Source organism: Pithys albifrons, chromosome 2 (assembly GCF_047495875.1).
Source record: "Pithys albifrons albifrons isolate INPA30051 chromosome 2, PitAlb_v1, whole genome shotgun sequence".
Classification (NCBI taxonomy): Eukaryota; Metazoa; Chordata; class Aves; order Passeriformes; family Thamnophilidae; genus Pithys; species Pithys albifrons.
In genome coordinates this window covers 9,046,756-9,072,770 of record NC_092459.1, presented here as the reverse complement: position 1 = coordinate 9,072,770, position 26,015 = coordinate 9,046,756, and the positions used below count along the sequence as shown (strand labels likewise).

At 40.3% G+C, this 26,015-nt stretch overlaps 2 protein-coding genes across 5 annotated transcripts in view; one reads left to right on the top strand and one right to left on the bottom strand.

The window, feature by feature from the left end:
* The window catches only part of SMC6 (structural maintenance of chromosomes 6), a 39,924-nt gene extending 37,961 nt beyond the window's left edge, over positions 1-1,963 (bottom strand). The window contains exon 1 of one of the 3 annotated variants that reach the window (XM_071548308.1): positions 1,532-1,963. The gene's annotated coding sequence lies outside the window, so the exon portion shown is untranslated. The remainder of the gene's footprint in view (positions 1-1,531) is intronic. The other 2 variants (XM_071548310.1, XM_071548311.1) reach the window with 2 other exon arrangements.
* On the top strand, positions 1,048-24,046 carry GEN1 (GEN1 Holliday junction 5' flap endonuclease). Of its 2 annotated transcripts, none has more exons than XM_071548312.1 (14): positions 1,048-2,160; positions 5,889-6,088; positions 7,503-7,689; positions 9,634-9,810; positions 12,329-12,439; positions 14,398-14,471; positions 14,958-15,046; positions 15,829-15,979; positions 16,094-16,130; positions 16,231-16,311; positions 17,080-17,210; positions 19,976-20,037; positions 20,577-20,720; positions 20,953-24,046. In XM_071548312.1, exons 2-14 carry the CDS (start codon positions 5,928-5,930, stop codon positions 22,398-22,400), a joined length of 2,853 nt encoding a protein of 950 aa, XP_071404413.1. In that variant the 5' UTR covers positions 1,048-2,160; positions 5,889-5,927; the 3' UTR covers positions 22,401-24,046. The 2 variants fall into 2 exon arrangements, with proteins under 2 accessions (XP_071404413.1, XP_071404414.1); XM_071548313.1 differs by having other exon boundaries at positions 1,048-2,168.
* The last annotated feature ends 1,969 nt before the right edge of the window (positions 24,047-26,015 follow it).

Genomic DNA, 26,015 nt, shown 5'->3' with positions numbered 1-26,015 from the left:
AACAATCACAAAGATAATGATAAATTAATTACCAATTAACTCTAGCAGTTAATAATTATGAAGTACAATACTATCTGTTGAACTTAAAGGCAGATGTTTCAGAGGGCTGAAGTCAGAAGCCCAGAATCATTAACAGCAGTGGGGTGCTGTATATTTTTGGGACGGTCCAAGCCAGATGTCCCACCTCAGACTACACGTCTCTGACATTCATGACTCCTGTCCTACCACAGTAGCAGCTGGTGGATAAGAAGCCTCTACACCATCCCAATCTGGACACCAGAAAAGCACTGCCTGACCCACAGAGTCACAGAAGGGGTAAGGTGGAAGGGACCACAAGTGGCCTATCTAGTCCAATTTCATGGCTTAAGCAGGGTCATCCTAGAACACTTTGCACAGGATTGTGCAAGGGAGACTCTACAATCTCTCTGGGCAACCTGTTCCAGCTCACTCCTACAATTAAGAGCAAACTTCTGTGCATCAGTTTCTGCCCATTGCCACTTGTTCTACTGCTTGGCACCACTAGGAAGAGACTGGCTTCATGCTCTTGACACCACCTTTCCATAGATATTTATATACATTGATTCGGTCCCCTCTCAGTCGTCTCTTCTAGAGGACGAGAATAGGCGCAGACCCCCAGCCTTTCCTTGTAAGAGAGACGTTCCAGGCCCCCAGTCATCCTCGCTGCCCTGCACTGGACCCCCTCCAGAAGTTCTGTGTCTCTTGTACTGAGGAGCCCAGAACGGCACTGAGGCACAGCAGCAGCTCAGTCCCCTCTGCGGGGCGTCAAAAGCAAAGACGGGACAGAAATCCCCCAAGCCCACGATGTTTTCCCCAACACCGCACGACCTCGAAGGAGCCTCCACCTCAGGGAAGGGACACGGGTTCCTTGGCGGCTGGAACACCCGGGCGGCCGCCACTCCTGCTCCTCACCCGTTTCCCAACGAGACAGGCGGGCACCCGGGGGGGACCTCAGAGCCAGGAGGAGCCCTCAGAGCCACGGGGAGCCGTCACACCCGGGAGGAACGCCCTCAGAGTCGGGAGGAGCCGTCACACCCGATGGGAGCCCTCAGAGCCAGGAGGGTGCCCGCACACCCGATGGGAGCCCTCAGAGCCAGGAGGGTGCCCGCACACCCGATGGGAGCCCGCAGAGCCAGGAGGGTGCCCGCACACCCGATGGGAGCCCTTAGAGCCAGGAGGGTGCCCGCACACCCGATGGGAGCCCTTAGAGCCAGGAGGGTGCCCGCACACCCGATGGGAGCCCTTAGAGCCAGGAGGGTGCCCGCACACCCGATGGGAGCCCTTAGAGCCAGGAGGGTGCCCGCACACCCGATGGGAGCCCGCAGAGCCAGGAGGGTGCCCGCACACCCGATGGGAGCCCTCAGGGCCGGTAGGGCGGCCGCGCTGGGCAGCTGGTGACAAGCGGCAGCTCTGACCCCAAACCTGCGACACTCGCCCTGGCGCCGTGCCGGGGGCAGCGGGACGAGCGAGAAGCAGCCGCCGCCGCTTCGCTGTGGCTGCTCTACCCCCCTACCTCCTTTCCACCGGTGCAGAGGTGGGAAGTACGCCGGGACAGCACCCACCAGGACCCTCGCCCCGCACGGGTCGACCGCTCCGCTCCGCCCCTGGCTCCGCTCCCGCCTCCCCTCGGCCGCTCGCGCCGCGCAGGCGGGGCCGTTACCCGGGGCAGCTCCGGGGCCTGCGGGGCGGGACTGGCCGGGCCGGGCCGGGCCGGGACAGGCGGAAGAGCCGCGGCAGGAGCGGCGCGTGCGCGCTGCGGGGCCGGTGGGGGCCGTTTCCGTGCGGGCGCCCGCCCGCCATTTTCGGGGGGGGCGGAGCCGCCGCTGTCCCGGAGCAGCCGCGGGGGCTCCGCTCGCCCCGCCCGGGCGGCACAGACCGAGCCTACGGGGCTCCTTCCGGGGCTGAGGCGCTGCCCGGCCCCGCCAAGGCTGCACGGAGGCTGCACCTCCGCACTATGCTCGGGCACGCCTGTTCCTGTGGGCGTGGTGCGCGGGTGTCGCCGGCGCAGCGAGGCGGGAGTTTCAAACTCCGCTCCCGCCCGTCAGAGGGTTCGGCGCTCGGGCGGCCGCTGGTTTTGTGCTCGTCCGGGGGGGATACCCGTAGCAGTTTGAGGAGAAATCTGTAAATGCTTCTGTGCTTCAGGTGCGCAGGTTTGTTGGAAAAGCTGTGCTGGGGTGGCGTAGAGGGAGTTGTTAAAAACCTCTTATAGGGTTTTGTGTTTCTTCTGTCGTGTTTTTCCTCCTTTTTAAAGGCCTCAGGGTCAGACATATACCATATGCTTGGCTATCTTTGCCAGTTACCTTGATAATGTGTGAAAGTATCTCTGTATGAATTAAATTTCAGCATTAAATGTTTCCTGTAAGTAGTTGGCTGTGTAAAAAACTTCGTAGAGCAGAATATAGTCTTAAAAGACAGTTTATAAGTTATAGGAGCTATATAATTTGAGCACATTCTGACCTAATGAGAAATTGAGGTGTTTTTTTCGTTTGTTTTTTTTTTAGTTTACTGTTAATGATTTTCAGTGATAGAATTCTAAGTGTATGAAAATAAATCAAGTTCAGTCTCCTTTCTCTGAAAGTTGCCATCTCTGAGCAGGCTGGAGGCTTGTGACGAATGAAAATCATTTGTATTAAAAGTAGTTGAGCTGTTTGTATAAAGAATGCAGATTAAATATTTTACAAAATACTGATTAGAGGATTCTATCATACTGTTTGATACTTACCTTTAATAGTTAATATGCTTGGCAATTTGTAGAGATGATTTAAACAAAAAAAAAGGGAAGCTTGTGCTCATTAAGAGAAAGCCAGGACAATTTCTGGATAAAAACTGACCTTGAGGGTCTTTGCAGCAACCGAAAAAGGACCAGAAACCTCATGGGACTGAGATAAGCAGGAGATGTACTGAAGGAAGAGGATAATTGCACAAAAACCTGCCAACAAAACCGGTTTTAGTCACTTTTCGAGCGTAGGTAAAAAGAACAGCATGAGGAAGACACCCTGTCTTCATCCCTGAGACCCCCGCCCGGGACCACCAGGAAACAAAGCGCAAGCGCCGACAGGAGCAAATGGGAATTACTTCTCGGAACTAATTAGAATAAAGCCCGCCTTTTCTAAGAAAACAATGCATATGTATGTTAAAAGTAATGGATATGCATATTTAACTGCATATAAGCCTGTGTGTTAGTGGGCAAAGGTGGGCATGTCTTTGGAGGAGCTGTCCCCGTGCACCCAGCGCTGAAATAAACCTACTTCTCTATAACCAACTTGGTTGTAGGGTCTGCTTTCCACAGATCAGTACACTCAGAAAAAGCAAAGACTGGTAGGTCTTGCGGATTTTTGTAACTCACCCTTAGATATTGAATGAGAGTATGAAAAGCTTTAGTCCTCAAATAACTATATTTCAGTGAAAAAATGGGCCTTTTTTATTTTTTAATTTTTATACTTTCTTTGTTAGTTGTAATCTTATGGAATGTAAAGTGTTTGCAGTGTATTTGTCTTTCCAATCAAGTACCATGTGGCATTCCATAACAATATTTAGAAACAGACTAACACAATTGTTTTTTTAAGAAATTGTATTGGTGCAGACTGGCAGAAACCAAAATATAACATCAAAAAGGCATCTCCCTGCATTGCTGGGTGCTCTCACTGAAACTGAATATCACACCTGTCTTTTGGGAAGGTTTGGATGTTTGTGCATCAGCAAAATTGTTCAGCCTGGGCTTCAAGAAATTATACCATGTAATTGCATGCTTAATTTGTATTTTTAAGTTATTTTAGGTGCTTGAGATATAAAAACAAAAGCAATACATTATGCTCTATATTCATATATAGGCAGTTAAATGCCACCCTGATGCCCAATCCCGTCAGGTCTCGGAAGCTCAGCAAGATCGGCCCGGTTAGTACTTGGATGGGAATACCGGGGGCTGTAGTTCTAGTCCCGAGGATTTCACTGTCATTGTCCAAGCTCACTCGGCTGTGGCAGATCAACCTTAGGAGTTAAAGGCTGGGGCCAGTTCTGCGCAGGCTGAGCCTCACCTAAATATCCACTGGGCAGGCTCGAAGGACACACCCACATGGGGAGAGCCCTTCCCAAATCTTCGTTCTCAAAGCTGAGCCGTGATGGTGATGATATACATACAACTAAAATCAGTTTGAGTGATTGTAGTAGTTAAAGAAATGGATCAGAGACCTGATTTTGTTGAAAGTAAGTCATTACATGAGAACTTGATTTAAAAACAACCTGCAATCAGTGAGCTGCCTTGCTTTAAAACAGATTTAGTTTAAAAGAATACACCCTCCAAAAACAGGCTTGCTGTTCTGACAGACTGTAATGGTGTTTAAGGTGAGAAAATGCTGAAGTTAACATGATTCACTAGAACCTCACCTGGCTTAAGCAGATCTCCAAGCACATGTAGGTCATTTAATCATGATTTATTCAAAGAGCATTTTGATTTTTCTGAGTATACAGTAATATAAAAATCAGAAAAAAAGAAACACAGAACATTCCAGATTTTATTCAGTTTTTCTTTTCTAATGCCGAGGGAGAAGAAGGAAAACATCTAAGCATGAGACAAACTTTGTACAATAAGACAGTGCAGGAACAGATTGCTATTGTGAGGGGGAAAAGCAGAGTATGTGCTAGAGGCCTTGAATAGAACAGGCAAGGAGTGAAAACCAGAAAAATTATCAAAAAGAAAATGAATCCAGTAATGGGGTAGTATGGAGAGTAAAGTAAAGTTAACTAAGAAACAAATATACCACGTAATGGGTGTATGTTTTTAACTGGCATGCATTATAGGTAGTGCCAGTCACACAGTACCAACACTGGTGTGTTTCTGAAATCAGGGTGTTAGAAATGTGAAAACATTTGTTGGAAGGGACCTCAGGAAGTCAACATGCTACAAACTGCGCAGAGGTGGCATTTGGTGGAACTTCCAGAGCTTTGTAACAAGCCAAGTCAGCCCAATCCAGTTCAGGGACTCTGTGGCCACCTGAAGTAAGAAATTGTTCCGAAACATGTAAAGCTTTTCTGATGGTATATGTTTTTTCCTCATTAATAAATACCTTTACCATCTTGAGCCAAGTGTGGGTGCTCTGCAGGATTACCCCCCCTGCATCCAGTGCCATAATAAAGTAATGCCTTCTTAATACTACATTAGTGTTAAGGAGTTTTATTTGTGAATTTCAGTGACAGTCACTGATGATTCCCCGCTCAGAGGGAGAATTCCCCCAGGATTAGACTAAAACAGTAGGAAAATATGCCAGATGGATGTTAAGAGTCTTCAAGAATGGAGATTCTGCAACCTGCTGCAATACCCTCTTGTTTTTTCCAGAATTCCAATTTGAATTTCCCAAGGCTGAATCTGTGGGTGTTAAAACTTCTTATACCACTTTGGAATGCTAAAGAAACTTTCAGTTCTGTTGTGACTGAACATATTCTTCAAGTAGGTTTAAGATACTTTTGTTTGACTAGACAAAATTTAATGTGACTCCTACTTCAAATCAGGAAGTAATTCCCTCAAGAGTTCTGTGAGTTTTCTTCATTTTTTAAGTAAAGCTTGGGTTGTGCTTACATGTTAGGGATGCATGAGACTTGAAAATGAATAGTTTTTATTATATTTTTTTTCCTTAACTGCGTTAGTTTTTCTTTATGTTCAGCTTATTAGTAATGCAAATATTCAGTACAAAGAAGGTATTTAGTAATAAACCATTTATGAACTGGGGTCACTACACACTCAGCTTGATTGCGAGTTCTTGTCTCATAAAAGCACAACTGATAATGACAAATATTTTCCAAACCTCGCATTCATAATATGTTAGACACACTTCATGTTATATTCTAAAAGTACTTTTGTTTCGTTTGGTCTTCAGAGCTAAAACCTTCCTTCTGATAACAAAGAAGTGAGAACAATGGGAGTGACCAATCTGTGGCAAATCCTTGAACCTGTGAGACAACCTGTCAACTTAAGCAGTCTCAAAGGAAAAACACTTGCTGTTGATTTAAGTTTGTGGGTTTGTGAAGCACAGACCGTTAAAAAGATGATTGGAGTAGTTACCAAGCCACATCTCAGGTATGGTATCTGTATAAATTACTCTAGCCAAAACTTAACTCAGGTATGTTACTTACTCAAAAAACTTTAAGATTACCTCTGAAATTCATGTGACTGGTGTTTTGATGCAGTTATTGTAAAGGGTTTGAAGTGAATGCTAGTTAGACCCCGTGCTGAATTGAATATGTTTAAATCATTCTTCAGGAGTTTGAACAACCTTTACGGATATTGATATTTTTAATTTAAATTACTCACCTAAGGAATGAGCGTGTCTGAGCAGCTATAACTTCAAAGCACCACTTTCTGCAAACATTGCTGACAAAACTGAAAATATATACAAATTTTCATCAGTGACATTGGTTATCTCAAGAATACTGACTTACTGGATGGTGTTATGTGCTCCTGTAACTTCTGTTGATTTGGGCAGGGTATGAAATACCAGCATTTTCTGAGAATAATTTCTTAATATATTATATGCTTATGACCCCAAGTGGATAATTAAGTATAAAACTTGAAGCATCACCAGAGTCATTACTTCCCTGTGACAGCATGTGCGGTGGGATGGAGGCATCAGCCCAGATCTCCAATGCAGCCTTTCCACAAGAAGGAAAAGGGTTGAACAGATTTCTAGCAAAAAGAAGAAATCTTTTCAGACAGTTGGAAATTAAATTTTTTTGAGAATTTGTGGTTTAGACTAACTTACTGTAAGGATTGATTTTCACATCATTTGTGAAAATAGAACTGACCTCAAAAGATCAGCTTACCCTTTTTTGCCAATAGCACCGATACAAAATTAAATGTAGAGTCATGGTCTCTCTGTGTCATTCAAAGAGATATAAATGTTTCATCTACTCCTTTTGAAAGATTGATCCTGGAGATACTGGAAAAGGCATATGCTGTTTGATATTACTGCTCTTGGTTTTACTGTTCTAGATGAAATATTAATTATAGCTGCCTTGCAAAATTCTAGCACTCAGTGATGCTGGTGTGCCTATAAAATAAATTGGCATGGCAGTGGTATCTGTGAGTCTGTCTAATACCACAGGATTCAGTCACTTCAGAATCTGATGTACTAGTATTGATAGATTTGGATTAATATATGATATAATAGACTGAATGTGCATATGTGTTTGGATGCAGACTTTGGATATTGAATTGTTTTTATTAAGTCTTTTAAGTTTGTTTCCATATTTACACCCAAGAAAGATCTTTCTTGTTCTTATGTGGCATTTCCTCAGGAATTTTGTCAAGCTGTAACAATTTCATAGTATAACAACTTCAGCCAAAGACTGGGATATAGATAAAAGGTTTGTTTAGCTCAGGGGTGAGAGAATCATAAGAGGTGAAAGATTGTTCCTGAAGTAGGCTAAGGGACATAAGGAAAATGTCTGAGGAAATCAGGCTTCACTAATAATACTGCTTTGCTTTATTGCAGAAACTTATTTTTTCGGTTCTCTTTCTTCACTTCAATGGGAATTAAACTTGTGTTTGTTATGGAAGGAGAGGCCCCCAGGTTGAAGGCAGACACCATGAGTAAGAGGAATGAGATGCGTTATGGACCTTCGAAGAAAGCTGGAGCTGCAGGAAGAGGAAGATCTTTATTTAAAGCCATGTTAAAAGAGGTGAGTGGTTGAAGCCTGTGTTTCAGTATTTTTAATGTGACAGAAAAAAATCTTAACCCAATTAAATACAGGAGCATAAAATAATTAATAACTTTTGTTGCCTCCCAACCCTGAAGGCAGAGTAACTGAGGTTCTTGTGAATAGGTCTCTTCAGGCATACTAGAGTGAAATGACACTGAATGACCACGGTCATGCATATATGGCAGGTGTATTTCAGAACAGTTTGATTGCAGTGGAAAGGAGGTATGTAGCTGTTATTGTCTGTAGAAATATAACAATATAAAAGTATAAAAATAACACTTAAGAAAATATATACAGGAAAAAAAGAAAGAAGGGATAAGAGCGGATAGTGGAGAGGAAAGAGCACCACCCATGGATCCAGTGACAAGGCTTGATTGTTGCCATTTTGGTGTGCATTATTCAAAGTGGTGGTCATGGTCTTGATCCTTCAGGGGTAAGGGAAGCCCACACATAAAAAAGTTCACTGGGTTAATATACTGGGTGAAGGCCCAGGTACTCCCTATGAGGGTTGGAGATTTTACACCACCTGTTACAACAGAGTAGATCATGTCCTGTCTTTAGGTGGAAGGCTCCAGAAATGAGTCTGGGGGTGTTTCAAGGGTCTTTGATGGTTTATGACACTAAGATGTGACAGCTGCCTCTCACATCATATAGGTGAGCCAGTTATTATGCCCCATCAGAAGGGATCAACACTTTTAGGCCTGTGTGTGAATGTGCATGTCCCCATACCTTCCTGGGGCAGGGAGTTTTACACCTGAGTCAGTTGTGTAATGGAGGAAATTGGCATGATAAAAAACATTATCCCACCTTGCAGGATCTGTTTCTTATTGACGTTCTCCCTTACCTGGCTCAAAACCAACTTGTTGCTAAACAAAAGTTGTTTTGTCATGGTCATCCTCTGATGATGGCTGGGTGCACACTCCCACATCTTACAGGAATCAGAGGTTTCACCACCACACACCCAAAAACTCTCCTCCTCTTTTGTTGCAGGTACAAACCTGGCCTCAGCAAAGTACCTGCTGCTTTTGCAGCTGATTGTTTGAGTCTTTAACCCTTAACATTTCAGTCTCTTGCACCTTTATACACAACAAATTTAAACAGTATTTTGAGATTTGAGGGAACATGCACATTTGAAGTTCAGCCTTACAGAATGTTTTAACTGTTGCAGAAGAGGGACAGTGTCAGAATAATTTTCTCATTTACTATGTTCCCATGCATGTTATGCTATTGTGAGCAACAGCATCCCTGAGCATTTATTACAGCAATTTAACTTTGTTGTTCTTTCATAGTGTTAGTATCAATACTTCTTTTTATGTCCCCCCCATTAACTGTTTTTGTCTATTCAAAATTTTATAGAATAGAATTTGTGGACACTCATGGCTTCAGGAGATTGTACATATCAATTCATGTTTTATTCTTGAATTCTAAAACAATATTCTCCCAAATTTTAAGAAGTACAGATGAGTATATATGGGCATGTCTTATACTGTGGTCCAGTCTTAGTAGGCTTACAATGTTGTACTTTCATGTTTGACATTCTCAGGAAGTCTGGCACCTGTTGGAAGATGTCCAGTTTAGCTCAGCTTGAGTAAACAGCATTGCTTCACAAAGATAAATATTTCTTTGTTACTCTTCTTTTAAAACATCCTAAATATTTATTTAAAGTGTAAAGATTTTTGTGAAGTAGTGACAGTTAAGCATGCTGTGATCAAGTCCTATAATTAATATTTATATCTTTGTTGGATTTTTTTTTTACTGTTACAGTAAAATATTTTTGCTAAAGTAGTGCTTCTATTGATATAGTGTTCTATAGGCAGCACAACAGTGGTGGGTTTTATATGCACTTGTGTCTGAGAAAATGCATGCTAATAAGTGAATAACTCATCATTCATTCTGTCTGTCCTTTTGGATTCCTTCTTTCAGTGTCTTGAACTGCTGGAGTGCTTAGGTGTCCCTTGGGTTCAAGCAGCTGGTGAAGCAGAGGAAATGTGTGCCTACCTCAGTGCAAAAGGACATGTTGATGGCTGCATTACCAATGATGGAGATGCTTTCTTATATGGAGCTCAAACAGTTTATAGGAACTTTGCTATGAATTCTAAGGTAATGTACCTCATCCTGTTCCCACCCTCCCTTCAGACTCTTTACAGAAATGTAAATAAAGAGAAAGGACTTGAAAAAAAATTACTTAGATATTGTTGTACTTGCTTTCAGCTAGTTGAGTTTGTTTAAAATAATATGTTTCAGGGTGTTCCATTTGATTCACTGTCAATTCGTGTATTGAATGTGAGATCAAAACTAGTGAAATCCTTAGGGCAGTATTGTCTGTATTTGTAGTGCCTTGTGATGTGTCATATAAAGCTAAGTAGCATTTTTTTTGCTCTCTCCTGTACAGCAGAGAAGTTGAGTGAAGTAATTACTTCATATAAATTTAGCTTTAGGCCTTGTGGGAGTGGTCAGTCTCCTGGGTCTAATAACAATGTTCACACACTTCCATCTTGCAATTAATAGTGTTAGTCTCAGTTGAACATGAATAGGGTAGGGACTCTGCATCTGTATCATAATCAGCTGTTGAAATCATACAAAAAACCAAATCATTTATGACCTTGAACTGAAGTGTTCATTTGTTAATACAGTTTCCCAGAACTGGTGAAAGACAACCCCAAATGTGTGTAATTTATAATGTTCATCAGAAAAACTTGTTGAGAAAATAGTTCAGTAATATGAGAAAATCAATAAACAGAAGAAATTAACTATGAACAATTAACTTTTTAAAAAATAATTAAAGTCAATGGAAAGTTATTTGCTTTGATGTCAGCGTGTTTTAATATCTTCCTATACCTAGTTCTTTTGTTTCATTCCACTTCTTTGTCATTTGTCACCAACAATGAAGGCAGGCTCAATCTTTCAAGTGTACTTTGTTACATATATGTCAGGGGCATCTGTTCTAGAAAAATGAATTATTTTCAGTTGTTGGCTTTTGTGGGAATTTTTTTTTGTCTTTTTTGAGGAAGGGGTGTGTCCTATGTTTTGATTCATGTTAACCTTGATTTCATGTTATACTTGAGTCACTTTACCCTTCAAAGCTTCAGGTGTTTCTTTAGCTCAGGTCTAATATCCTAGGAAACTTTTTTTTTTCCTTTTTTCACTCAAGTGGCACATTAAAATGTTTACATGTATTTTAAAAAATGCAGCTCTTGAGATGCCTCAGTAACTAACTCAATAATGTTTTGTCATACTTTTTCTACGGGTAGTAAACAGTAAAAACACCTTGAATCAGAATGATAGAATATACTAAGTTGGAAGTGACCCATCAGGATCGAGTCCAACTCTTGGTCCTATGCAGCACACCTCAAGAGTCACACCATGTGCCTGAGATCATAGTCCTTACATTTCTTGAATTTTGACAGTCTTAGTCCTGTGACCACTTCCCTGGGGAGCCTGTATCAGTGCTCAGCCACCCTCTGTGTGAAGAACCTTTTCTTGATATCCAGCCTAAACCTCTCCTGACTCAGCTTCATGCCATGTCCTCAAGTTCTGTCACTGGTCATGAATTTGAAGAGATCACTGCCTGTCCCTTCTCTGCTCTTCACGAGGAAGCTGCAAACTGCAAGAGGTCTCTCCTCAGTCTCCTCCAGTCTGAACAGACCAAGTGACCTCAGACACTCCTCATATGACTTCCCTTGCAGACCCTTCACCATCCTTGTTGCCCTTCTTTGGACACTGTAACAGCTTAATATCCTTTTTATATTGTGGTGCCCAAGACTGTAGATGGGACTGAAGGTGAGGCCACCTCAGTGCAGAGCAGAGTGGGACAATCCTCTCCCTCAACTGGCTGGCGCTGCTTTGCCTGGTACCCCCCAGGACACTGTTGGCCCTCCTGGCTGCCAGGCCACTGCTGACTCATATTCAACTTGCCATCGACCAGGACTCCCAGGTCGCTCTGCAGTGCTGCTCTCCAGCCTCTCATTCCCTAGTCTATACACACAGACAGGGTCACTCTGTCCCAGGTGTAGAATCTGGCACTTGCCCTTGTTGAACTTCATACAGTGATTGCCCATCTCTCTCATTCGTCAGGGTCTCTCTGCAGGGCCTCTCTGCCCATGAGGAAATCAACGACTCCTCCCAGTTTAGTGTCTTGTCAAACTTACTTAGTATTCCTTCAAGTCCTGTGTCCAAGTGGTAAATGAAGATGTTGAATAGAACTGGGCCAAGAATGGAGTCCTGCACAACCCCACTAGTGAGAGGTCACCAGACTGATGCCTCCTCATTCACTGTAGCTCATGGGGCCCAACCTGTGTGCCAGTTCCTCACCCATCCCATAATGTGGTTATTGGGCTGTATGTTGGACCTCTTGGCTTATTTTAGTTGCTTTCAACAGTTGATGCCCATACTTAGAACTTGAAGTTCCAGAATTTTAGTTATTCATGTGGTGTCCATGCATTACATTATAAATTTTAATTGCAGTTTATTTTTTGCTATTAGACCCCTCTTACAGGATAGATCCATTTCCTCCAGGTGTTAGTGAATAGGGGTGGGTAAAGAATCACAACTCAATGTGACTCACAGCAGTTCCTTCCCTCAGGTACCAGAAATAATATGCAATAAATTTCTCTTGCAGGATCCACATCTTGACTGTTACACAATGTCCTCTATTAAGGAGAAACTTGGTTGTGACAGAGAGTCTTTGATTGGGCTAGCTGTTCTTCTGGGTTGTGATTATCTTCCAAAAGTAAGCAATATAATTATTTTTTATTAGATGCTTATACTGTCTTGAAAAACAATAAGCTGTGTCAAGGGAGATGTTCATGCTGACAAAGCTTTATGCAATGTGTGATTACTGAGATCTAGTTGAAGAAGATGCTCAGTAAGTCACTGTAAATTTTGTTTGAGAAAGGTTAAAGATAATCAAAATTGTTCATGAACATCAGTCTTTCTAAAACCGTTTTGAATTATTCCAAACGTTTTCTATTTCTAGAGGTGAAAGCAAAGTTTAGATGTTGATTACATTGAGCCAGGGTGTGAGAACTCCATTTTTTGTGAGGGTGCTTTGTAGCAAGTTACATACAAGTATATCCCTGGCAGAGTAGCTGTGGAAAATGAGAAAAAGGGTTTTTGTGTGTGCTGTTTGAAAGACTTAGTGGTGATGGGTTTGAGTTGTATTTATTAGTAAAGGAAGTTCTGGTTACAGTTTGCATGTATCCCTATTCCATCAATTGTAAATATATCATTTATGAAGAAATAGAAGTGATCTATTTGAAAGTTTACCCAGTTAATTCAGAGGAATCTCACTCAGTGCTGCTTCACTTGTTTCTCTTTTCTTTTTTATCTTGTAAGCTCTTTTCTGAGACTTTGAACAGAAGCTGTTGTAATCACTATTTGAAAGGGAAAGGAAGTGGGATGAAACCTGATTTTCATACAGTTTCCCATTTAGTGACTTCAGGCAATGATTACTGTCATTCAGGCTTGCAGTAGGTATCTAGTTTTTCTTAAATCATTGTGTTCCAATTTCCTAAAACTGTCCTTTTAAACAACTGATAGTGCTGAAAGAACACAAACCTCTCATCACTTTTTATTTGGGATTTTTTTTAATCTTCCTTCCATTGTAGGAATCTTTAAAGTTTGTTGCTGTTACTGCTGTATAAAGAGACAGAAAAAAATAGTGGATAATCAGTAGTTATTGCAATGGAGCAGCTCCTGGAATGCCAGGTTCTTCCACAGTCCTAAAGTATCAGAATTGTATGATGTCAGATAGGTCCTTTGAGCTTTTGCAGCCCAGCGAAGTAGATGAAGACAAACTTGTGAGGAAAGCTGAATTACAGGAGTGCATTGGGAATGGGGATTGGCAGAACAGGTAAATGAGAGTACCGCTCTATAATGGCACGCACTTTGTTGAAAAATGTATCAAGATAATGCTTTCCTTGCAGAAACTGAGTATCTGGCTCTTACTGAGTCTGACTGCAATCCAATGAGAACTTGGTTTGGAATGTAGATTTATTCATTGTCATTGTGTGTATTCAGGTCTTCCATTACAGCTGAATAAAAACAAGCTACAGATTTATTGTAATGACACTGTAGAAAGCACACTCAATACAATCTTTATATTCACCTATACTGATTCTTGGCAAAACAGGGGAAGGATGGAAAGAACTGTACAGCAACAAGTGTGTTTTAAATCGTAGAATGATACAACAGTTCAGGTTGGAAGGGACCTCTGAAGTTCACTAAGTCCAACCCCCTTTAAGTGAGCAGGGACATCTGCAACTAGACCAGGTCACTCAGAGCCCCAACCAACCTGACCTTGAATTGTTCCAGAATGGGGCATCTATACCTCTCTGGGCAATGTGTGCCAGTGTTTCATCACTGTCATTGTAACATTTTCCTTGTTATATAGACTGAATCTAACTTCTTTTAGTTTATTATTGCTTTCTCCTTCTTTCTCTGCCTTGTGTGACCTGAGGTGCTGTTGAGCATCAGAACGTTTTATGCAGCTTGTGTGTTACAGTTCCAGTACAGCTGGAACCTGTCACTTTCTCTGCCCCTAGAACTTGGTAAAAAATATTTTTCTCAATTTATGCTCAGCATCTGGGGTCACTTTTGTCATTTCTCTACATAATGTTATGAAGGTGGTTTTTGTGAAAATATGAGTATTTTGTTTATGTATGTTGTATGTTTCAAATTTCTTTACAGGGTGTTCCAGGAGTTGGGAAGGAGCAAGCTTTAAAGTTAATTGAGACTCTGCGAGGTCAAAACTTACTGCAAAGGTAAAATGGAGATTTACATAACTACTTTGTTTTATTCAAATACTTAATAGTATGTACTTCAGCTCCAAGACAACATTTGCAGTACTTCAGTTTAGAGACAGCATTACCACGTTCCTTAGCTTGTGTTTGCAAAAGGAATTTGGTATTTTGCTAGGCAAGCTTCTTACCTGTTTGAAACATTACCTGGCTCCTGGCTCTTGAGCTAGCAGGTGTATGTTGGTATTGGAAAGGAAGTCATAGGGCCTGAAGAGAGACTTCTGCTGATTTTTAATGGGCTGTTGATAAGGATTTGAGATACCAAGTGTTTCCTATGTTTGTTACTGTGATGTGTGTGTCAATACTAGAAATCCAACAATTATATGCTGTACTGTAAAAGAACCCTGTTTCACACAGAAAACTGTTTTGTGGATAGATACAATAGTAGTATAAAGAGTATTTTTAAGTGTTTGAAGTGTGAAAGTTAAAAATATTTCTTGATGCTTTTAGGTTTGATCAGTGGGAACAATTTCAGTATGATGATAGTTCATCTTCAGTTGTTAAAAGGATAATTCACTGTTCAGAGTGCCATCATCCAGGTCAGTATTGTCTATATTTTATTCTGAGGTGGGGCCTGATTTTTATGTTTGATTGGGTTATGTTCTTTTTAATTACTAGCATTAAAAAATGCTTTTCAGCTTCTGGACCATCTTCATATTTTCAACATTGTATATATTTACCTTTATATTTACTTTTAAGGCTTGAGACTACTTTTCTTCAAATATGAAACTAGTTGACAGCAGATGGAATGTTACCACAATGCTGTGGTGCAATCCCAGATAGTTGCCTTTTTAATATTTTCAGTAAAGAAAGTGTGCTATACTGCCCAGCAACTATTTCTTAGCTGCCTGAATTGGTCCTGCAACAAGGGGACCATTAGCATTACTGGTTTTGCTGCAGTGTTTTCATAAAAAGAAATAAATCCTATGGAACCTTGTTTTGGTAGCATCTTTGATCAGTGAACTCCTTCAAACCCAGCATTTGGTGAAGGAAAGGGTTTGTTTCAAATATATTACTTATATATGTTTGCCAGGTTGTCACACAGTTTTAGGTAAAGTAAACTATTACTTAGGTAATAGTTTTCAGGATCAGGTCTGAAACTGTCAAGGGGAAAAGTCTTAAAAATAAAAAGCATCTTACATGTATTTGTCAGTTTTTACTGTAGATGCAGAATTGCAGCTGGTGCACTCAGATCTCCCTACAGCTGCTATTCACATCAGATTCATACATGTTCTGAGCTTTGTATTTGTAATATTGGCTTTATTTATTTGGAAATTTTGGAAACCCCTTTTCTCCTCACTTTCTGTATCTACTGCTGTAGGACTTTACAAGGAGCATGAGCACAGTGGATGTAAATTCTGTGAAACCATAAGATGCTGCAAACCCAGTGACTCCAAACACTGCTGCCCTTGTGAATGGCATCGGTTAGAGCGAGTGAGACAAGCAAATGCAGTGGAGGAAAATATCAGAAAGTAGGAATGTCTTGAGAACTGAACTTTTTCCTGAGTTCCTGTGCAGGGTGATCATTTAGATTCTGCATTTTTCCCATTTGTCTTCAATTCCTAACACATTTATTTTATCTGCAGAAAAGCTAAGAGTTGTGAGGGCTTTCCATTCTCAGAGGTAAAAAACAAGCCTATTTAAATATTAATTTTTAATTGATAATTGGAATGTCAATTTTCTTCCCTCTCTTAAAGTGTTCCTTTTTTGTTTTTTTCTCAAGGTTGTCCAAGAATTTCTTGTAAATAAGAATAAATTGATCAACATAAAGGAATATAGAAGACCAAATTTATTGTCCTTTCAGGTATATAATAAAGTACTGGATATTCAGCTTTGTAGTTTTTTGTTTATTGCTGAGCAACGCATCTGGGCTAATTGTGATCTTCCTTGGTAATTTTACTTGAAATAAGAATTAAAGGATCTTGCTACAACATCTTAATATACCTCATTGTTTTGAAAGCCTAAAATTGAAGACTTTGAAAAAAATCAGTTGCTGTAAATTGTAAATAGGTATGTAGAAAAGTGGAAGAAAAAGAACTCATTAAACAGCTCACTTGCCATTGTTTTGTTTTTCACTGGGGGTCGTGTTAATATATGTACATTAGCATTGTTTTCTAGGAAGGCTTTTTTTGTTTTTCACTGGCAAAATCAGATCTTTTACAATGTTTAATTTTTTGGGGTTGATGACAGTGTGAGAATTATGTATAGTATAAGAGACCACAGTTAAACAATGTGGCTTCAATGAGAATCCAAGTTCGTCCTCTCACATGTGAAATCCATAATTTTCACAGCTCCTTGCAGAGCTGATCTGAATCTGACAAGGTGTTTAGCAACTGTCTTATCCTTGCTGCTGCCATTACACAGCTGTTCCCTCAGCTTGCCATTGACAGCTGAGGAATCTGTCCCTGTTAGGGATGACTGTTGTCAGCGAGGTATCATTGGGCATTACACTAATGTATAAAAGCACTCTAGATATTTTAAATATTTAGTCCTGTGTCTCTACTACATAACTGTCTATGATGTCTAACAGAATAAAGAAAGTTTCAAAGTTTGGTATTTTTTATACTAACAGATATTTGCTTCAGAGAAGATGGAATGGGCAAAACATTACGCCTGTAAGAAATTGTTAGTGCTACTGACACGTTATGATATGATCCAGAGAAAATGTGGATACATTGACTCAAAGCAACTGCAGGCAATACGGTAATGTAGCTTGAATTCTTGAACTTAATATGTTGACTTTTGTTCCCACCAAAAAACCCATGGGTTTTGTCCTTTTTCTATGTAAATATGGTTTTCTTCTATTTTTATTTCAAGCTTTGAGCTTATTTTGAATAGAGGTAAAAATTTAGATCAGTGCACCAATTTTTATACTACTGCTGCACAAAGTAGTAGATAAGAGCAGTTTCCTTTCATTCTAACTGGAAGTGCCTGTGTTTTCCTTTGCTTGCTTTCTGTTCTGTTTCCTTGGATCTGCTCATGCCTTTTAGCATTATGGATTAGATCATCTGCTCAGATTCTTAGCAGAAGTTTGAGTTCTGTAGCTCAAAGTAAGAGGCCAGGTTTAGAAATGAGCATCTGCAGGTTCTGTCATGGTCTCCAATCTCTTATCAGACCTACTAACTGTTGTGCTGTGTGTCACAACTGCTTCTCACTCAGGACCATTGTATGTAGGAATATAAAAATGGCTATGTATCTTGATAGTGAAAATGGACGTGCAAGTTAAAAAAGCAAGATAAACATGTAACTACTTTCCCCCAGAATAGTTTCCCACCAGCCAGGTTTCTGTTACTCAGGGGTTTTCTGAGTCAGAATTAGTATCTTCTTATTCTATCAGCCCTGGCATAATTTATTTTTTTAGTAATCTAATCTTTTCTTAAACTTAGGTAAACTTCTAGAATCTACAGCATCTGTTGACAAGTTTGAGCTTCCCTGTGTGAAGGAATTGTTAACTTTATCTGATGGTTTCATTTCCCAAATGAAACCCAAATTCCCCCTGCCTCCTAATTCTTGTATTGCCAGAAGGTTGGTAGGTTTTTCCATGTGCCTTGATGCTGATCAAGACTTTGACATTAATTTGCAGGGGTAGGAGTACAGTCAGTAGCAGTTCAATAGTATCTCTCCTGGGTTGATGTGCCACAGTCTTAAATTATCACTTGCAGAGTAACTGTTTTATTCAGTGTTACCTTTCAAAAGAATGACAAGACTGGTTAGGGGATGCATTTTGAACAGATTAGCAAGATAGATTACCAGCATTTACCTTGACGAATGAATTAACTGACATTCTGTTTATAACACTTTCTAGTGTTTCAAGAGTTTCAAAGAATGATTGTGTGTTTAAAAATCCAGTAACAGTGCAGCAGGATCAACATTATCCTACTTTTCACATGTAGGAACCTACTAAATTGGGGAGTAGATAATGTTTTTAGAAAAATCTCAATGACTGACTGTCTGTGCTCAGCTCAGGTTCTATTTTCTATCATGCTGTCACGCAAAAGATATAAATGTCCTTGTCTGTTCTTTCAGAAAGTTACTGTCAATGGCAAGAGCCTCCTGTGGCATTAGTATCTTAAAATCATGGAATTGTCTAGGTTGGAGAAGACCTCTAAGATCATCAGATCCAACCATTAACCTGACACTACAAGTCCACCAGTAAATCATGTCCCTCACTGCCACATCTACAAATGCTTTAAATGAAATACCTGAAGGGATGGTGACTCAACCACTTCCCTGGGCAGCCTGTTCCGATGCTCGACAACCCTGTCTGTCCATAAAGAGATTTTTCCTAATATCCAATCTAAACCTCCCTTGGGTCAACTTTGGGGTGTTTCCTCTTTTATTATCAGTTATTATTTGGGAGAAGTGATTGACCTGCATCTCCCTACAACCTTCTTTTAGGTAGTTGTAGAGAATGACAAGGTCCCCACTGAGCCTCCTTTACTCCAGCCTAAACACCCCCAGCTCCCTCAGCCACTTCTCAATAGGACTTGTGCTCCAGACTTTTCATCATCTCTGTGGCCCTTCTCTGGGCACAATCCAGCACCTCAATGTCTTTCTCATACTGAGGGGCCCAGAACTGGACCCAGGACTTGAGGTGCAACCTCACCAGTGCTGAGTACAGAAGGACAATCACTGTCCTGGTCCTGCTGTCCACACTGTTGCTGATACAGCCTAGGATGCCATTGACGAAGGTACAAGACCTGACCTTGTTGAGCCTCATTCAATTAGCCTTAGCCCACGGATCCAGCCTGTCCAGATCCCTCTGCAGAGCCTTCCTGCTCTCCAGCACATCAACACACCCCCCCAACTTGGTGGTGTCATCTGTGACAGAGGGTGCTCTCGATCCCCTTGTTCTGATCACTGATAAAGATATTAACAGGACTGGCCCCAGTACTGAGCCCTGGGGAGCCCCACTTGTGCCCAGCTGCCAGCTGGATGTAACTCCATTCACCACCAAGGCCTGGGCCCAGCCATCCAGCCAGTTTTTTACCCAGTGCGTCCATTCCAACCATGAGCAGCCAGTTTCCCAGGAGAAAGCAATGGGAAACGGCATCAAAAGCTTTACTAAAGTCTAGCAGACAACATCCACAGCCTTTCCCTCATTCCCTTCATTGGGCCCTCCTGTCATAGGAGGAGATCAGGTTGGCCAAGCAGGATCTGCCTTTGACATGGGTCAACTGAAGATAGCAGCTGATGTTTGCAGGAGTCTGCATTGTGTTTGTTTACTACAAAATAGCTTTTTTATTTTGTGTAAATGCTCTTCTGGACATTAAAAACCTGAAAATTTTTCAGTACTCCAATCTGCTATAGATTTTCTGTATACCTTATGCAGAGTGCTATATTTTTTTAAAAAGTGTAATACTTTTACTATAATAAGAAGATTGCTTTGAATCATTTCAAAGCAGAATATTGAAATATTTTTAGATAGGTTAGCTATAAGTCATTTAATGGACTTCTTCTTCTTACAGGATTGTGAAGGCACGTATTAAAAATGGAATTCCTTGTTTTGAAATTGAGTGGCAAAAACCAGGTGGGTCTGGTTTCTGTGTACATTATGGAGCAAAATGGTTAATAGAAAAGGATAAAAACATAATTTAAACAGAAGAGTTTGACAACACTCTGAGGCAATGAAATGTTGATAAGATTGGAAACTGTTCTATGGAAACAGTAGAAAATGTGCATCAAATTTCACATACCCTGAAAGTAAAAGCAATGCTTAAAAGAGAAAAAAAAAACTACTCAAAAAGCAAGAGACTCAATCTTCAGCTACGTTTTCTGGTACATTTTGATGAGACCTGAACTGTGTGTTTCATACCTCATTTCACTGTATAGCTGAAGCTGTGACTGTTTACTTGCTTGAAAATTTTCTATGCTGCCAGACTCCTACCTGAAGTGTGCCAGGAGGCTGGCAGAAAGAAAAAGACTCTGCTTGTAGGTATATCTCAAATATTGTATTATTGACATTTTATGTACCTTCTTTGTACTCAAATCTTTCATTCTTTGGTTTTTCATTCCCTGCTTTGACTTGTGTGTATATACACGTCCAAAATACATTCATTAATTTTTCAGAACATTATGTTGATCCAGAAGATGAGCCTGTGGAGTTGTTTGTGGTCACAGTAGAAGAGGAGTCTTTATTTCAGGCTGCTTATCCTGATGTTGTTGCCCTTTATCAAGTGGAAAAGTCAAAAGTTCTTCAGAAGAAACAGAAAAGTAAGTACAAAAGTTTATTTCTTACGAACTTAGGGGTCTTGCCAGAATACAAAAAGCAAAAGCAAAAAAACATTTCTCCCACTGTTGATCAATATCACGTCTTGTAAAGATGAGTGCATGATACCTCGCAGGGACTGTGCTTTAATCTTGCTATTTTATACTTTATCCCTAGGAAGTCTGAACTGTGGTTTATGTGCTATTTGAAGAACCCTTTTTGTTTGGTTTTTTTCAGAAGGGAAAGACAGACCAGAAGAAAAGGAGTTTCCAAGTGCTTATGATGAAGTTAGCAGTCTTCTATCTCAAATTAGTTTAAAATCTACAGGTGGCATTCTTCCTGTGCAACACTCCACATCAGACACAAAACCTCCCCCCAAAGATCACATGCAGCAGAGAAGTATTGAATCAAAAGATGCAGCATTAGCTGCAGCTTCCTGTGTACCAGCTGTGCATGTGCCAGCAGCAGCAGCTGCTCTTCCTCTGCCTGCATCCCCCTACTCCCTCTTAGAGAGTGCATTGGCTGACTCAGCTGTGTGGCCCTCACAATGTACCAAATATTCAGGGGTGTCGTCCTCTTCATGTGTAACAGCTGGTCTACAACTGAGCAGTATTGATGGGAAAGGAACCTTCTTCAGCCCTTCTCCAGCCCAGGGAGGTGATGACCAAGATGTAGCAGCTGATTTTACATGCATTAAACATTCATATCTGCTAGATCATGAAAAAGCAAGAAATAGCTCAGAATATTCTGATGTGCTGCAGTCTGATCAGCATTCTGATAGTGCAGATGATGTGTTTTCAAACGATGCTACAGGACAACTTCAGGAGTGGTCTTTAAGGGAGCACATACTTAAGAAGATTTCCATTCCATCACAGCCTTTGTCTGAAGATGTAGTGCAAGGGGAGTCTTTGAAATGTTTTAAACAAACAAAGGAAACGTTGAATCCTGATAGAAATCATGTTTCTTCATGTCAGTTAAATAAACTAGTGCAGGAAAGTAAAAGTGTGCTATCAGAAAACTATGCAAGTGAATCCAGTGTACATATCTATCAAGGTCAGTACAAAAAAGCTGACATTTTGGCTGAAATGATGCTAAAAGACTGTAATATAAGTGGTTCAACATCACTAGGCATCAGTGGGCAAACAACAGGAACACTGCGTCCTGAGTGTGAAATGCTTCCAATGTCTCAAAAGCCAGCAGGTGCAAATGGCTGTCACATTAAAAAAGCTTGTATTGAAACTACTTGGAAAACTTCTTTTAAAAAGAGTGTGTGTCAGAATAGACATTCTTCTAGTGAAGACAGTGATGATGGGCAAGTGAATAAAATCCTGACATATGAGCAGCAGAAAAGGCAACTGAACCCTGGTCAGTTTAAAAAATGTTTTACAAAGAAAAATAGTAGCATTGTTAGTAGCAAAAGGACAAACAGTGACTCAACCCTTATAACTAAAGGGAAGAAGACAACAACCAATTTTAAGAAAGCTGTTAATACTTTCTTATTGCATGAATCTCCAAAGCCATCCTCTGTAGGGGTAGTTAAATGTTCCCAAAGTCCAGAGCAACCAACTAAGAGGTTGGGTTCTGATCCCACACAGCAAGATGGAAGTGCTGCTCTGACTTGCACATGGGCAGACAGTCCCCTTCCTCTGTCTGAAAGACTGAAAAGAAGAATCAAAATCAATTAGGTTATCCATAAAATAGATTATGATAACAATTAACTATGAACCATCACTTCTTGGAGAGTTCTTTGGCAGAGTTTCTGCAGTATGCTCTGTCAATTTTATGTGGGCACCGTTTTGATGAATAAGAAGTGCTGTTACTGGAGCTGAAGTTTGAAACAAAAATATTAACAAAAGTACCAAATACCTGATTGTAGGCAAGTGTACTTATTCTGGACATGGTTACTTTCTGAAGCAGGGAAATTAGGGTTTTTTCCCAACCAATTTTGAGGATTTTGTGTACAGCTATGAGTCTTGCTTATAAAAACAGACTTACTAAAATAGTGCTTGCAGTGCTCTTGGATACTCTTAGTAAGACAAAGTGATGCAGCTGTTTTCAAATGGAATTCTCCAGTTTGCTTCACTAGCCTAGTGTTGCGAGTTTTAGAACAGGTTTTCAAGTCCTGCAGTTCTGGTTGTGTTTACAATCTCTGAAGGACCAGACAGAGACACACAGCAGATGTACCTTGCAGGGTAACTAAGTTTATATTTGCCATGCCCTGTAACAAGCTGTTTTTTGAGTGTGTGCATCTTCCAAAGAGTGGAATCAGCCATGTAAGGATATTCTGGGTTTGTAGCTGTCATATCTAATATTTAAGGAAATTTAATGGCTGATTAATTAAGCATTTGTAGTTTAGGGCATATTTTCTTAAAGAAGATTGAAATCCTACCTAACACTCACTTCAATTTATAATAGAGTGAAAGTGAATTTACAGAAAATCTAATTATTATATTTCCAGATTCTCTGAATAATATCATGGATTTTTTTTATTTTTTTTAATGGAGGAGCTTGAGTACCATTACAATTTTGAATGTGCTCTTCCTACCTCTATTATAGAAGCAACATCTGTTCATACACCAAAAAACTTATCTTCAACATATTATTAGGAAATGCCTCCTTGTCTACATTTAAACTTTTTCTATGCACCACCCAGAAGGAAGTCCATGCTTGCCAAGATATATTGTTAACAATAGAAATTTAGAATGTCTATGCCTTAAAGAAAATGTCAATTCTTTCTTCATAAAAGCCAAGGACCAAGTTCATAAGCTAAATTCCAGATGTGTTTAAGGAAGACATAGGTAGTCTATAGATAATACAATTAGCCAAAACAGTAGTTTCCTAGTTTCCTCTGTGGGTAGATGGAGAAAATGTAGTTAGAGTTGATTTTCCACATGAGAGAGGTATTGTGGAAATGAGCAACAAAATCCAAAACATTGGAAACTTATTTTCAGTTTTGAAGATGGTCTGTTTCTTCTGGAGAGTCTTAAGCACTCAGCTGATGTAAGAGGGTAACTGGAAGAGTAGTATTGTGAAGGAGAGTAAGAGTAGTAGTCACTTGGGGACTGTAAATGGAGAGATTCAAAGCATCACAGAGTGGTTTGGGTTGGAAGAGACCTTAAACATTATCTAGTTCCATCCCCCCTGCATAAGCAGAGGACCATTCCTTTTGCAGTGGTCAGTAACGGAAAAATCTGAGTGCGGTTTTTTTGCTGGAAAAACATTGTTACTGGTTTTCTATGATTTTTTTCCTGGCCCATGATTTTGAATACTGAAGATTGGAATCAAGAATGTGTATTTTCATTAATAAAAATGCCAACATCACGTGAATGACCTCACTTTTGTTGCCTCTTGTGGTATCAGAATATGAGCTTTTGTGGCAGGGGATCATACAATTTCACTCACAGTGTGTCTGTTTCTGTGGTTCAGAACTTCCTTTAGAAATGGAGAGCCAGAGCACTTTTTGGAGGGATTTTTATTTATTTTCCAAATCTGCTTGGAATGGCTGCCTTACAGGATGATTTGCTGAAAATACTGTGCTAGAATTATGACAAGTTTATGTTTTGTGGATGGTGAAATTCAGAAACAAGATAAAATCATAAGATGTTAAGAACTGTGGAGGGAAAAAATACTATGTTGCTGATCATTACTGCTAATTAATCGGGTTTCACAAGTACAATTCAAGCATGTATATGCAATGCATCTTAATTTTGTGCAAGTTTTGTGCCACTACTTTAGAAACAGCAACAGGTGTGAAAAAACCTGGAGGATGCCCTCTCTATTTTGGCTGTAGCTGCTTATTACAGCAAATAAAAACATTTATAATTGGGGATGACTGTTGCTTGAATTAAACTTGTAATTCATTACAGAAGGGTAATTACAGTTTTAAGTGTTTTGGATTCTCATCTTTATGTAATTTACTCAATCTAAGGATTAGGGATGATTTTTCTTTGGAGCTTGTTGCTGTGCTGACTGCTTTGCAGCCTCTCACTCATGAGAATGATGTTTCCATTGCTGGGGTGTAACATAACTTTCTTCTGCCAGAAATATTCCTACAAAATCATGTTAAACTGCCTGTGAGAATAAATCAATGTGATGCATCAGCCTGATGAGCCTGAATAGATTTTTGTTTATCATCTGTCCTGGTCAGCCCAAATAGGCCCCATCAGGGAGCTTCATCTAAAGTAATAAAAATATACTTGCTATGAAGGTGGGGAAGGTAAAGGGCACATTGTTCTTCAAGTACTTTTCTGAAAGGTTTTCTGCACAACTACTGTATAAGCCTGAGTACTTTACCTGATCTATCAGTCCTGATGTTGTCATCCCTCAAGCTTGCATGATTCCTGCAGATATGTAGAGCAGAGCCATAGAGTCTGTCTTAGCAGTATAAATATCATTATTTCCACTTATAAACAGTATTAAACATTAGTTAATTGCAGCAAGTTCTTTTAGCATAGCTTAACAATGAGAAATGTTTACTTGGCACTCCTGAGGATTGTGACTCACTATTTCAGGTCCACAGGGAATCAACAATAATGGAATAATAAATGCTGTTTACATGGACTATAGAGATCTAAAAGAAATATAATGTAAAAAAAAGACCACCTCTCAATGTCTCAATATCCCACTGTCATTTTTTCATTGGCAGAGATTGTTGAAATCCTTATCCATATGTGTGAACCTGCTGAACAAAGGGAAAGTTCAATGAACACAGTAAATCTTTTGCTAGTTAGCAGAGAAGTTTTGTAGTTTGAGAAGGGGATTATTTTGAGAATTTGCACAGGCTTGGCTCTGTGCTCTTATGTCAAGAAAGATGCTTGGAAATGGAGTGGTGAAAGAGACTAAGGACAGCTATTACTTGAGACAAGATAGTCTTCATGTCTAAAAAGGTGTCAGACCCTGCCATATTATATCAGCAGATAAAAGGAAACTGTGGTCAGAATATTGCTGAGAGTTGTTATAAACCCAAGTGCTACTGACGAAACAGTAAACTTGGTGCTAGATTTAGCACTTTTTCCTTCAGGAAACAAAACACTATAACTGTTTCAAGAAAACAAAATTACCATGGGTGACAGAGCCATAATACAGTTCTCTTGCTCATGCATCCTGTGCGTAGCTACTATCGGTACTGAATTTAATTTAATTTGAGATTAATCGCATATCAAACTTTAAAAGTTCTTTAATTACAGCCTTGTCTCCATCCCCCACCCCACTTTCCCTTGACTGAGTTTAGAAGTTTTGTCATTTCAGAGACTGAGCACAGATGGAGAAAGGACATACCTTTGAAAATTTTGCTCATTGAA

Excerpts from the sequence above, each read along its gene's own strand:
- GEN1 (XM_071548312.1), top strand. The coding sequence starts at position 5,928 with ATGGGAGTGACCAATCTGTGGCAAATCCTTGAACCTGTGAGACAACCT. Across the intron at positions 14,472-14,957 it reads GGTCAAAACTTACTGCAAAG|GTTTGATCAGTGGGAACAAT; the intron begins GTAAAATGGAGA and ends TGATGCTTTTAG. Across the intron at positions 20,721-20,952 it reads TCTTCAGAAGAAACAGAAAA|AAGGGAAAGACAGACCAGAA; the intron begins GTAAGTACAAAA and ends GGTTTTTTTCAG.